The 13,952-nt window shown below is 45.2% G+C and overlaps 1 protein-coding gene and 1 long non-coding RNA gene across 2 annotated transcripts in view; one reads left to right on the top strand and one right to left on the bottom strand.

Moving 5' to 3' along the window:
• The first annotated feature begins 1,560 nt into the window (after positions 1–1,560).
• Positions 1,561–2,073, top strand: LOC143782775 (uncharacterized). Its single transcript, XR_013217045.1, has 3 exons — positions 1,561–1,663; positions 1,714–1,913; positions 1,964–2,073. It is a non-coding gene; the product is annotated as an uncharacterized LOC143782775 (long non-coding RNA).
• Positions 2,074–2,494: 421 nt separating this feature from the next.
• The window catches only part of LACTB2 (lactamase beta 2), a 30,511-nt gene continuing 19,053 nt past the window's right edge, over positions 2,495–13,952 (bottom strand). Inside the window, exons 4-7 of the mRNA XM_077270621.1 lie at positions 11,793–11,971; positions 9,252–9,400; positions 6,119–6,200; positions 2,495–2,725 (exon numbers count right to left, since the gene is read on the bottom strand). Coding sequence (XP_077126736.1) covers positions 2,682–2,725; positions 6,119–6,200; positions 9,252–9,400; positions 11,793–11,971 — 454 coding nt within the window. The 3' untranslated portion in view covers positions 2,495–2,681. The remainder of the gene's footprint in view (positions 2,726–6,118; positions 6,201–9,251; positions 9,401–11,792; positions 11,972–13,952) is intronic.

Genomic DNA, 13,952 nt, shown 5'->3' with positions numbered 1-13,952 from the left:
CAGTATACACTATTACATCTGGGTACACAAAACACAGCTAAAAAATGTAGTTAAAAATACCGTAAAAAAAAAAAAAAAACTTAAAAAAAGACTTTGCAGATTTTTGATAAAAAGAGGCTCATTTGTTTGATTTCCTTTTGTCATTATTATTATGCTTTGCTTATATAGGGCTATCTTATTCCGCAGCGCTATACAGACATGTTGCAGTTGCTTTGTGTGTTATTCTTTTATTCCTTAGGGAACTGCTTCTCTAGCGATTCTCAGGAAATTCAGGGTAAGCTACAGTGTGGTGTGGGCGCCATTGCACTATCTTAGGCTACTTTCACACTAGCGTCGTGCACTGCACGTCGCTATGCGTCTTTTGTAGAAAAAACGCATCCTGCAAAAGTGCTTGCAGGATGCGTTTTTTCTCCATTGACTTGCATTAGAGACGCAGTGCGACGCATTGCCACACGTCGCAACCGTCGTGCGTCGGACCGTCGCCACCAAAAAACGTTGCTTGTAACGTTTTTTGGTGCGTCGTACCCGTCTTTTCCGACCGCGCATGCGCGGCTGGAACTCCGCCCCTGCCTCCCCGCACCTCACAATGGGGCAGCGGATGCGCTGGAAACAGGTTCAGACTGTGCAGTCTCTGGATAGCAGATGTGACGGGCACAGGGACAAGTTCAGACTGTGCAGTTTCTGGATAGCAGACGTGACGGGCACAGGGACAAGTTCAGACTGTGCAGTTTCTGGATAGCAGACGTGATGGGCACAGGGACAAGTTCAGACTGTGCAGTTTCTGGATAGCAGACGTGACGGCCACAGGGACAGGTTCCGACTGTACAGTTTCAGGATAGCAGACGTGACGGCCACAGGGACAGGTTCAGACTGTCCAGTTTCTGGATAGCAGACGTGACGGGCACAGGGACAAGTTCAGACTGTGCAGTTTCTGGATAGCAGACGTGACGGGCACAGGGACAAGTTCAGACTGTGCAGTTTCTGGATAGCAGACGTGACGGCCACAGGGACAAGTTCAGACTGTGCAGTTTCTGGATAGCAGACGTGACGGCCACAGGGACAGGTTCAGACTGTGCAGTTTCTGGATAGCAGACGTGACGGCCACAGGGACAAGTTCAGACTGTGCAGTTTCTGGATAGCAGACGTGACGGCCACAGGGACAAGTTCAGACTGTACAGTTTCTGGATAGCAGACGTGACGGCCACAGGGACAGGTTCAGACTGTGCAGTTTCCGGATAGCAGACGTGACGGACACAGGGACAGGTTCAGACTGTACAGTTTCAGGATAGCAGACGTGACGGCCACAGGGACAGGTTCAGACTGTGCAGTTTCCGGATAGCAGACGTGACGGGCACAGGGACAAGTTCAGACTGTGCAGTTTCTGGATAGCAGACGTGACGGGCACAGGGACAAGTTCAGACTGTGCAGTTTCTGGATAGCAGACGTGACGGCCACAGGGACAAGTTCAGACTGTGCAGTTTCTGGATAGCAGACGTGACGGGCACAGGGACAGGTTCAGACTGTGCAGTTTCTGGATAGCAGACGTGACGGCCACAGGGACAAGTTCAGACTGTGCAGTTTCTGGATAGCAGACGTGACGGCCACAGGGACAAGTTCAGACTGTACAGTTTCTGGATAGCAGACGTGACGGCCACAGGGACAGGTTCAGACTGTGCAGTTTCCGGATAGCAGACGTGACGGACACAGGGACAGGTTCAGACTGTACAGTTTCAGGATAGCAGACGTGACGGCCACAGGGACAGGTTCAGACTGTACAGTTTCCGGATAGCAGACGTGACGGCCACAGGGACAGGTTCAGACTGTACAGTTTCCGGATAGCAGACGTGACGGCCACAGGGACAGGTTCAGACTGTGCAGTTTCTGGATAGCAGACATGACGGCCACAGGGACAGGTTCAGCCTGTACAGTGTCCGGATAGCAGACAGGACAACCACAGGGACAGGTTCAGACAGGTTATACACATTGGTCTCAGGTACTGTCGATGCAGTTTCAGGGTACGGACACAGGAGCAAGGAATATAGTGAACTAACGGGACACAGGATAAATAGACTACGGGACAGGGGACCTGGCAATATACAGCTGCACAACTATAGTGGTTGCTCAGCCATCTAGGGCAGCGGAAGTATTTTATACACTATTGGCAGGCAGTCATCTTGCAGATGTACTACATTATACTAAATGCTGCTCAAGAACAAACTGAGGGCATTTAGTATATGTGCGCTGCCCCTTTAAATACCTGGGAGGGCAGCATACGAGCATTCTAGGCGTGCACAGAAGCAGGGGGCAAGAGGCAGGAGCATGCTGAGGACCACGCCGCTGCAGTGAGTAAGCTGGCTTCACCGCATGGAGGGGCAAGGGGAAACCATGCGGAGACGCCAGCAAACATTACAGTGTGAACAAGCCCTTAGGGGCAGCTCTGTGTAGCTGCTCAGTTTGCCTGGAGTGACTATAACAGAGATCTCTAAAACATTCCTACATTTTTCTTCTTTACTTATTTTATTGAAAATATAATTAGTCATTATAATATCACATTATATGTGTTATTAGGTCAAATACAATTAAACCTCTTAAATCTTCTTTAAAAAGTTTTAAAGAAATTCTGGGCATTCTCCATTCAGTGACGCATTCTGTAGATTCATTCCGACTCCTTTGCGGCTTCCTTATAAGTGACTTTTCCATCTGATACTTGGTGACTGTTCTTGTACTGGAATGAAAGGAGTATACCAGTAATTAAATCTCCTTCAGGAAGAATCAAGATTACTATTAAATCAAAGCAACTGTGATAAAAGATTAAGAGGTGTGATTGCGAGGAGGACACTAGTGAGGAAGGCCACCAAGGGACCTAGAAGTTACAAGCCAATATGGGTGACAGCTGTATAATTGTGCTATGGCTGTAACAGGGGGCTTCACCTGTCACATCTTTATTAATACTGCAAGAAAGCAGCTATGATGGAGGGGGGGGGGGGGGGGGAGGCAGAATACAAAGCTGGAAAAAGAAGGGGGCCCAACTTAAGAAATAAAAAATAATAAAAAATAGAACATAGCACATTAAATTGAGGATGGATTGCAAATTAGTTCTCCCTATGAGGGAAAAAATTGCTTTAGTTCCACCTACTGAAGGTAACTATCCTTTAAAGGGGTTGCCCACTACTTTTCCATTGATGATGTAAAACAAAAGATCACCAATATAAGATCTGTGATAGTCTGATAACATGGGGGGTAAATGATATCTCCAGGGGCAGCTGGCTGCACACAGCGAATGGAGCAGAACAGTACAGCAGCTCAGCTCCTTACCTACTACGGAGTTCTCTAGCTCAGCTCCTTACATACTGCGGGGTTCTCTACCTCAGCTCCTTACATACTGCGGGGTTCTCTACCTCAGCTCCTTACATACTGCGGGGTTCTACAGCTCAGCTCCTTACATACTACGGGGTTCTACAGCTCAGCTCCTTACATAATGTGGGGTTCTACAGCTCAGCTCCTTACATACTACGGGGTTCTACAGCTCAGCTCCTTACATAATGTGGGGTTCTACAGCTCAGCTCCTTACATACTACGGGGTTCTACAGCTCAGCTCCTTACATAATGTGGGGTTCTGCAGCCCAGCTCCTTACATACTGCGGGGTTCTGCAGCTCAGCTCCTTACATACTACGGGGTTCTACAGCTCAGCTCCTTACATACTGCGGGGTTCTGCAGCTCAGCTCCTTACATACTACGGGGTTCTACAGCTCAGCTCCTTACATACTGCGGGGTTCTGCAGCCCAGCTCCTTACATACTGCGGGGTTCTACAGCTCAGCTCCTTACATACTACGGGGTTCTACAGCTCAGCTCCTTACATAATGTGGGGTTCTACAGCTCAGCTCCTTACATACTACGGGGTTCTACAGCTCAGCTCCTTACATAATGTGGGGTTCTACAGCTCAGCTCCTTACATACTACGGGGTTCTACAGCTCAGCTCCTTACATAATGTGGGGTTCTGCAGCCCAGCTCCTTACATACTGCGGGGTTCTGCAGCTCAGCTCCTTACATACTACGGGGTTCTACAGCTCAGCTCCTTACATACTGCGGGGTTCTGCAGCTCAGCTCCTTACATACTACGGGGTTCTACAGCTCAGCTCCTTACATACTGCGGGGTTCTGCAGCCCAGCTCCTTACATACTGCGGGGTTCTACAGCTCAGCTCCTTACATAATGTGGGGTTCTGCAGCCCAGCTCCTTACATAACGTGGTTTTCTGCAGCCCAGCTCCTTACATACTGCGGGGTTCTGCAGCTCAGCTCCTTACATACTGCGGGGTTCTACAGCTCAGCTCCTTACATAATGTGGGGTTCTGCAGCCCAGCTCCTTACATACTGCGGGGTTCTCTACCTCAGCTCCTTACATACTGCGGGGTTCTACAGCTCAGCTCCTTACATACTGCAGGGTTCTCCAGCTCAGCTCCTTACATACTGTAGAGTTCTCCAGCCCAGCTTCTTACATACTGCGGAGTTCTGCAGCTCAGCTCCTTACATACTGCCGGGTCCTGCAGCTCAGCTCCTTACATACTGCGGGGTCCTGCAGCTCAGCTCCTTACATACTGCGGGGTTCTGCAGCTCAGCTCCTTACATACTGCGGGGTCCAGCAGCCCAGCTCCTTACATACTGTGGAGTTCTCCAGCCCAGCTCCTTACATACTGCGGGGTTCTGCAGCCCAGCTCCTTACATACTGTGGAGTTCTCCAGCCCAGCTCCTTACATACTGCGGGGTCCTGCAGCCCAGCTCCTTACATACTGTGGGGTTCTCCAGCCCAGCTCCTTACATACTGCGGGGTCCTGCAGCCCAGCTCCTTACATACTGCGGGGTTCTCCAGCTCAGCTCCTTACATACTGTGGAGTTCTCCAGCTCAGCTCCTTACATACTGTGGAGTTCTCCAGCCCAGCTCCTTGCATACTGCGGGGTCCTGCAGCCCAGCTCCTTACATACTGTGGGGTCCTGCAGCCCAGCTCCTTACATACTGCGGGGTTCTCCAGCTCAGCTCCTTACATACTGCGGGGTCCTGCAGCCCAGCTCCTTACATACTGTGGGGTTCTCCAGCCCAGCTCCTTACATACTGCGGGGTCCTGCACCCCAGCTCCTTACATACTGTGGAGTTCTCCAGCTCAGTTCCTTACATACTGCGGAGTTCTCCAGCTCAGCTCCTTACATACTGCGGGGTTCTGTAGCTCAGCTCCTTACATACTGGGGGGTTCTCCTGCCCAGCTCCTTACATACTGCGGGGTTCTGTAGCTCAGCTCCTTACATACTGCGGGGTCCTGCACCCCAGCTCCTTACATACTGTGGAGTTCTCCAGCTCAGTTCCTTACATACTGTGGGGTTCTGTAGCTCAGCTCCTTACATACTGGGGGTTCTCCAGCTCAGCTCCTTACATACTGCGGGGTTCTGTAGCTCAGCTCCTTACATACTGCGGGGTCCTGCACCCCAGCTCCTTACATACTGTGGAGTTCTCCAGCTCAGTTCCTTACATACTGTGGGGTTCTGTAGCTCAGCTCCTTACATACTGGGGGGTTCTCCTGCCCAGCTCCTTACATACTGCGGGGTCCTGCAGCCCAGCTCCTTACATACTGCGGGGTCCTGCAGCCCAGCTCCTTACATACTGCGGGGTCCTGCAGCTCAGCTCCTTACATACTGTGGGGTTCTGCAGCTCAGCTCGTATTCTCTTCAATGGAAGCTGATATACAGTACCCAGCCACGGAGTTAGAAGTAATAACAGCTCATCAGTGAGGATGCCGGCTGTCAGACCATTACCGATTGATGTGATGACATTGATGCAATGGTTTTACAAAAGGCAAAAGAGACTTTAAATAGGAAAAGTTCTATGTTCTGAATAAAATGTTAGTATATTTTCTGATGGACAAAATGTTATTATTGATCTAAGCCAAACCCTGCAGGGGACCAAACACATACTGTTCCCGCGACTGAATGATAAATGGAGCATGTGAAAGTTGGAGGTGATATGATTGTAGCACAGGCAGCGGAATCCACAAGAAAACTACAACTTTGAACATTTAGCAGTCTGAGCAATCACATCAAAGATAAGACTTGAGATTATAAAACCTACTTATTTTTCCATCTTTCTTTAGTTTGTGTAAATGATGAGTTAGGTTGACTTCTGCAGCTTCATGCAAATACTCCGGGATATCCTGTAGGAACAACAATATTTTAAAAACATATTTTAAAGGCCCAATACAAAATACAACTCTCACAAAACATATCCATCTTGTATAGAACCTGCTTTAAAAAACAAAATATCTTAATTGCTAAAGTGGCACTTTAACACACTGTTTTACACATACAATGGTAAATCATCAGCAATATTCTATAACTGTAATTTTCTGCATACCAGATTAATTGCATTCATGCACTATGAACCCGTTCATTATAGAGACCTGTGACATGTGATTTCTCGTCAGACAACCAGACCAGTACATGCTCTCATGTGTGGACAGGAAGTCAGTCTCTGACTTCCTGTTATCTACAGGATTAATTCATCACCTATAAAATCTCTCCTGGCAGCTCAGATCTCTACCTTCCTTGTCAGACTCTGCCCTCTGCCTTCCTTTGTATGCCGTTCCTCCTACTTTAGATAAGAGATCAGTTGTATAGTACATACCGTAAGTGTCTTCAACAATTAGCTGTAGAACACTTTGCCAGACTCACACTGTCTCTGCTTACACTATCTGTGTGCTGAAATTCCAGTGTATCCTATGTTTTGTAGCTTAAGCCTATCTTGTTGTCTCCTGCTTGTAAGAGCTGACAGGTTAAAACCTATCACAAGCACAAGGCAGAGGAAAAAGACTGAACCTGCATTACATATGATTCACTAAGACTGTGCTTTGTGAGTAGAGGACAGCTGTTCTATGTCACTGAGCTATCACTGCTACTATTAGATAGGATTTAGAGCAAGTGTAATGTGATGAGACTCTTACCACTGCAAAGCCAGAGACATCAAGAGAAATTAATTCTATATAGAATAGCTCAAAAGGTGCTTCTACTCAATACTGAGCAAAGGGTCTGAATTCTTATGACCATGTGATATGTCAGTTTTTCATTTTTAATAAATTTGAAAACATTACTACATTTCTGTTTGTTTTTTAGTCACAATGGGGTGCAGAGTGTACATTAATGAGAAAAAAATAACTTTTTTTGAATTTACCAAATGGCTGCAATGAGACAGAGTGAGAAATTTAAAGGGGTCTGAAAACTTTCCGTACCCACTGTACATAAAAAAAAGAAGGAATCACCATGGTCAGAAATGACTAAAACATTTATACACATGGCATACATTAGAGAGAGATGCTACATTATTCTTTTATATGTACCATAAGAAAACATATTGCCGGAGTACTACACTATTAAAATTCAGAAAAACTAGTCCATTTAGTAAAAAATATTATTTTTCAATGCAAACTGCAGTTCTTTCATTATCCTTGGAAACATTTCTCAACAACTCTCTGCAAATTGGGCCCCCTAGTGGTTGTACTGAGATGTTAAAAAAACTTTCTGTGAAATCACACTGCAGTTTTCCCATGGTATCCGAGAGTTGTGTATTCTCACTACACTGATTGCCACAGATCTTCCTACACACAGCTGCAGCATATCCAGAAAGCCTGGTTAGGAGAGACAACGGCAGGCTCCAGCCCCACACAGAGGTCATATTTGCAATTTGTGGCCAGAAAGGCTTCTCTAATGGCAACTTCCTCAGGGCACTCACAAGCAGCAGAAGTCCAGGGAATCTTGTGGAAGTTTAAAGTTGTCCATACATATGAGATTAGGGGCACACTAAACACAGAGAATGCACAAGCAACAAAATAATCCCAACAATTCCTCCCTTAAAGGGAATCTGTCAACAGGTTTTTGCTATGTAATCTGAAGACAGCATGCTGTATGGGTTAGAACACAGATTTCAGTGATGCCTCTCTTACCAAGCTCTGTGGTTTTGTTAGCTTGCAATGATTGTTTTAGCACCAGGAGCTTATCATTACTGGATACAGCAGCTTTGACACGCCCCCTCCTGTGATAGGCTCCTCACTGTCTATGGACATTGTATGTACAGAGCCTGGTGTGGGCGGGGTCAGCTTCCTCAGCTCTGCTTCATGCTAAATCTAAAAACGCTGATTGTGTCAGAAAGGTTTCACCCAGTAATCTAAGTGATACATCTTTGGATTCGTGCTCTCTTTGCCTAAATCACTCTGCTCTCAGATGAGGTAGCAAAACCCAATGACTGATTCCCTTAAATAATTTCCTGTTCTTTGACATGATTTTGTCTTATATTATAATGTAAAAATATAGGGAAAAAAAAAATCTTCCTAGTCGCTCACCACTGTCCCTTCTCCTCGCTGTCCTGTGTAAGGGTTCATTCACACGAGCAGATAATGGTTTAAGCGATGACTAATGCGATAGTAACTCATGAACAGCAAGTAATGTCACCCAAGTGTTATACAGGATGAGAATCATGAATGACATGGTTGAACAGCGATCGTTCCACTCCTCCTTATTGGTTATCATTGAACGAGCCATCACCATGTACATTACACAATCTTCAAATGATGAACGAGAATTTTGTCGCCCAGCTAAATGAGTTCACGCATGCTGAACAAGGAATTTTGTACACTTAGCCCATTATAATTCTCGTGAAGGAAGATCGTTACCTTTAGTCGGACAAGTTATCAGCCAGTGTAAATGCGCCTTAATACAACTAGCTACAGCAAAAATAAAACCTCCATGCTGTGCCCTGTCTGCAGCAGAACAAAAGCTGGCTTCAGTCAGCAAGCTGGCCAAAAATGGCACTGATCAGCAGGAGATTAACCCTTTTTGTTCCCTGTAAGACTTAAGCAGGCAATACTGGATATGTTGTTGACCAAAAGATACAATCGTTTGGACGACAGTCATCTCAGCCGACTCTCCCATACACAGGAGCGCTCATTCTGCTGAGTGTTCCACCATCTGAAATGGTGGTCGGTGGCTTATCTTCAGAACAATGAGATCGGCAGTCCGAACATGTGCAATCTACAGCTTTCCTGACCAATAATTGTCAGCTTCCCCGACCGTCGGCCGATACTAAATATCACCCAAGCTATTCCATCACGGTGTGTGAGAAGCGAGCCGAGAACGGCCACTGTAGCAGTCACCTGAACCTTCACCAGCTTTGCAAAGGAGAAGCTCCAGGAATTAGCATTGGCAGAGTCACTTACCTTGTACACAATTTTAACTAGTTCCATGGCAGTCAGAGATTTCCCAGAATTCTCTTGTATTGTTTGAAGAATTTGCTGTTCCCGAGCTTGTCTATGCAAAATATACTCCTGAATTTTAGCTCTTGCATCTTCAATAACTGGGCCATGACCTGTAGGTAAAAAAATAAAAGGTATAAATGATCTCTGGTAATATCTCATTGAAGAAACCGAGCAAGAAACGATGGATGCAATTATAGGGGTTTTCCAAGGATGTGATAAATTAATCCCGTTATGTAATTCAAACAGCAGCCTGTACTTTTTGCATGTCAGGATGGGTTGCAGTAGTCAAACACAGCTACTGAGACCGCAGTCTCAGCTGACAGAGGAGCTGAACTGTAAACACATGAACCAGTTAGCTGCCGGAAAAAAGCTGTGACAGGAGAAGAAATAAATCTTCTTCTTCTTGGCTGACTGCACACGGAGGATTGAGGATGGAGAAAAAAAATCCTTTGTGCTCCTTGTCAGCCAAGGAGAAGATTTATTTCTTTGCTTGTCACATCCATACTCCCGGAGTTCACTGCATGTGTGCTTACAATTCAGCTCTTCTGTCAGTTGAGACACAGGTCTGCGAGCAGTGTTTCTTCAGACTGCAGCCCATTCTGACACATGACTAGGATGGGCTGCAGTTTGAACTTGGTAACAGGGGCCATTTTATTACATTCTCGCAAAACACTTTTAAAAACCTCCAGAGGGTATAAGCAGAGGAAATGGAATAAGCAGACACCCAGCAAGTGAATGGAAAATATAATTAATGATTTAAATAAAGATTAATTTTCCTATATATACAACTTAACATTCTCAACCTGCCTGCTAATCTTACAAATGTGTATGTACACACAGTATGGAGAGTATACAGTATGTAGGAATATAAATCGCAACAAGGAGAGGGTAGTGAAAAAACCAGAGTATTTACGCTTAAAATAGATTTTTATTGAAATAGGTAAAACAAATAGATAGGTAACATAGAGGCTGCTGAGCATTGTTGAAGGGAAAACACTAGCAAATACAGGCAGCAGACATAAGTAGAAACAAGTGATTCAAACACACGCCCTAAAGTACTGAAGTATTTAGAGGGTTTAGATTTCCCTAGTAAACTAAACAGGAGAGACTTGGAAACAAGTAATACACTCACATGTGTGAAACTCTGCTTGTTGTAGTGTGCCTGCCGCCCCAACGCACGTTTCGTTAGAACTTAATCAGGAGATGCGAGACACGCTTCCTGATGAAGTTCTAACGAAAACATGCGTTGGGGCGGCAGGGACACTACAAAAAGCAGAGTTTCACACATGTGAGTGTATTACTTGCTTCCAAGTCTCTCCTGTTTAACCCTCTAAATACTGCAGTACTTTAGGACTGGTGTTTCAATCACTTGTTTGATAGCTACTGATTTCTGCAGCTTGTAATTAGTAGTGTTTTCTATTTATATAGGGTATATGCTCTGTGGGTTTTTTCATTACCCTCTCCTTGTTATATATATTATCTGAGTTTTTTGCCCCGAATCTGTTTCTTTATATGGGTACTTTTTTTTTATATTGAGTATGTAGGAATATGTAGCAACAACAAAATGTCAGCACTTGGGACAGTGGTTGAGAGTCTAGTAAAAAACTAATGAACTTTCATTTGATAAAACAAAATATAAATCCTTGACCACGAAATCTAGAAATTACTGCTAAAAGTAAGCGTCAGATAAATTTTGACCAAATTGCTCCACTTTGGGTTGGTGAACAGCTTAGGGACTTTGTGATCTTTGCGTCCTAAAAAACACACGGAGCAGAGGAAGGAGGCTCCATCTGCAGTCAGTTGTCATAAAGGAGGTTTTCAAATTAATGAAAAAGCTGCAATCAATCATTTGCCTCAGCAGTCTTGTGCCATAAACCGCTGAGGCCAGTGATTGACTGCAGCAGTCATAAGGAATATGTTGTAATACCGTATGTCACTGGAAGATCGACTATAAGGTGTCCATACACATTAGAGACAATTCAACCAACCCACTGGTGGTTATAACTAAACAGCTCATGTATGTGGAAGCATCACGACCACTGCGACAGACGTAGGGGTAAAGAATAATTAGGATATTAACATGCCTGATGGTTTCCATAGAATATGTCCCATTGCTAGAGGTGTCTGGCAGCAAGTTATTTCCCTCTACCCATTAGACGGAGTCTCTCAGCACAGCAGGCGCTCGGTGCCCCCTTGGCGTGGCCAAACAGTTCATTGCACCTTCCCACCTAATTGTATTTCCTCCTTCTCTGACTCCTGTAAAGCCCCTGCTATCAATCAGGGGAAAGGTAGGCAGGGATACATGAATAGACAAGTAATTGGTGAGGATGCACTAAACTATTTGGCCCCCAAGGACCTGTCTGCCAGATGAGAGTTCAGCCGATCTGCAGGATGCCAGCCTTACAGACAGACTGAAGATTGTTAGGAGATTTAGCCGACTTCCTGGGACACACAGAGAAGTTACAGACCCACGGTTGACAAGTCACACACTAATGTACTAACCTGGGTAAATTTTGTCAGCCTTCACATCAAGCAGCTTTTCCAAAGACTTCATATAGTCATACAAGTCCTCAAACACAGCTGTTCCTTCTCCAAGTATGCAGTCCCCAGAGAAAATGGCATTTTCTTCCAATAAAACCAGAGCCATGTGATCGTCTGTATGTCCGGGTGTGAACAGGACCCTGAACACAACACATAATGGAAGCATTAGTATTTGTGGAAGAGTGAACGGCCTTTGTTGGTGCCAATATACAGATGAAGCTTACAGGATTACATTGGGATCTTCCAGAGCAGAAGTGCCGAGAGATGGTTTTCAGGGTGAAAGTGAAGATATATATATATCTATATACATATATAGTGGAGCAAGGATTACAGATCAGAGCACTGAACTTGGACGCATCTCACGTGTTTCCAAACGTGACGTAAAAATGTTCAATATTACCTGGCTCTATATTCTTCTCATCATGTAAGTTTACTGCAGTGGGGAAAGACATGGCTTTACACAAAGCCATAACCACTCTCCTATGAGCAAGACAACAGGTGATATACTGAATACTGCTCCCGCTCAATGATCATTATCCTTCAATCACGATAAACGAGCTAAATAATTGTATGTGTAGCTAATTACTGTACACTAGATGGTGGACCGATTCTAACGCATCGGGTATTCTAGAATATGTATGTAGTTTATTTATGAAGATTTCCACTTAGTATATTGCACAGCCACGTAGTATATTGCACAGCCATGTAGTATATAGCACAGTCACGTAGTATATTGCACAGCCAAGTAGTATATAGCACAGCTCACGCAGTATATAGGACAGCCCACGCAGTATATAAGACAGCCCACGCAGTATATAACACAGCCCACGCAGTATATAACACAGCCCACGCAGTATATAACACAGCCCACGCAGTATATAACACAGCCCACGTAGTATATAGCACAGCCCACGTAGTATATAGCACAGCCCACGTAGTATAACAGCCCACGTAGTATATAACACAGCCCACGTAGTATATAACACAGCCCACGCAGTATATTGCACAGCCACGCAGTATATAACACAGCCCAAGCAGTATATAGCACAGCCACGTAGTATATAGCACAGCCCACGTAGTATATAGCACAGCCCACGTAGTATATAGCACAGCCCACGTAGTATATAGCACAGCCCACGTAGTATATAGCACAGCCCACGTAGTATATAGCACAGCCCACGTAGTATATAGCACAGCCCACGTAGTATATAGCACAGCCCACGTAGTATATAGCAATGTGGGCACCATATTCCTCTTAAAAAAAAATTAAAATAAAAAATAGTTATATACTCACCTTCCGTCGGCCCCCGGATCCAGCCCAGGCCATTAGCGATGCTCCTCTCCCAGTGATGCTTTGCGGCAATAACACGTGATGATGTAGCGGTCTCGCGAGACCGCTACGTCATCTCCGGTCATTGCCGCAATTCATTCTTGGGACCGGAGCGTCACGAGGAGCGGGAGGTGAGAATATAATGATTTTTTAAAATTATTATTATTATTATTATTATTTTTAACATTATATGTTTTTACTATTGATGCTGCATAGGCAGCATCAATAGTAAACAGTTGGTCACACTTACAGGGTTAATATCAGCGTTAACGGACTGCGTTACAATGCGTTATGCCGCGGTGTAACGCAGTCCGTTTAACGGACTGCTACAACCCTATGTGGCCGCTGGCTGGGGGGGAGTAGGGAGGGGGCACTGACTGGAGGGGAGTAGGGAGGGGCCAATTCGCTGCCAGACTGTGCCTGTCGCTGATGGGTCTTAGCCAGCCGGCCACAACCAATCAGCGACCCGGGATTTCTGCGACAGACAGACAGACGGAAGTTACAGACAAAACAGACGGAAGTACCCCTTAGACAATTATATATATAGATTATTCAGGTCAAAGTGAATCTACACTCAGCATTCAACTTTGTCAATTTTAGGTTCAAAATTGTGTACTGTGCTAATTTCCTAAATATCTTTATAGCAGTGTGTGCTCAGTTTTCCTGCTAAAAAGCTCCCAACCCCTTGTATACAAGTAAATTTAAAATAACTACCAGTAGCTACCACCAGAGGGAGCTTATTGCGTTCAATGCATAGACAGTATGCAGTAAGCTCCTAAGCTCCCTCTAGT

Source organism: Ranitomeya variabilis, chromosome 6, assembly GCF_051348905.1.
Source record: "Ranitomeya variabilis isolate aRanVar5 chromosome 6, aRanVar5.hap1, whole genome shotgun sequence".
NCBI lineage: Eukaryota > Metazoa > Chordata > Amphibia > Anura > Dendrobatidae > Ranitomeya > Ranitomeya variabilis.
This window is presented reverse-complemented; position numbering and strand designations above follow the sequence as displayed.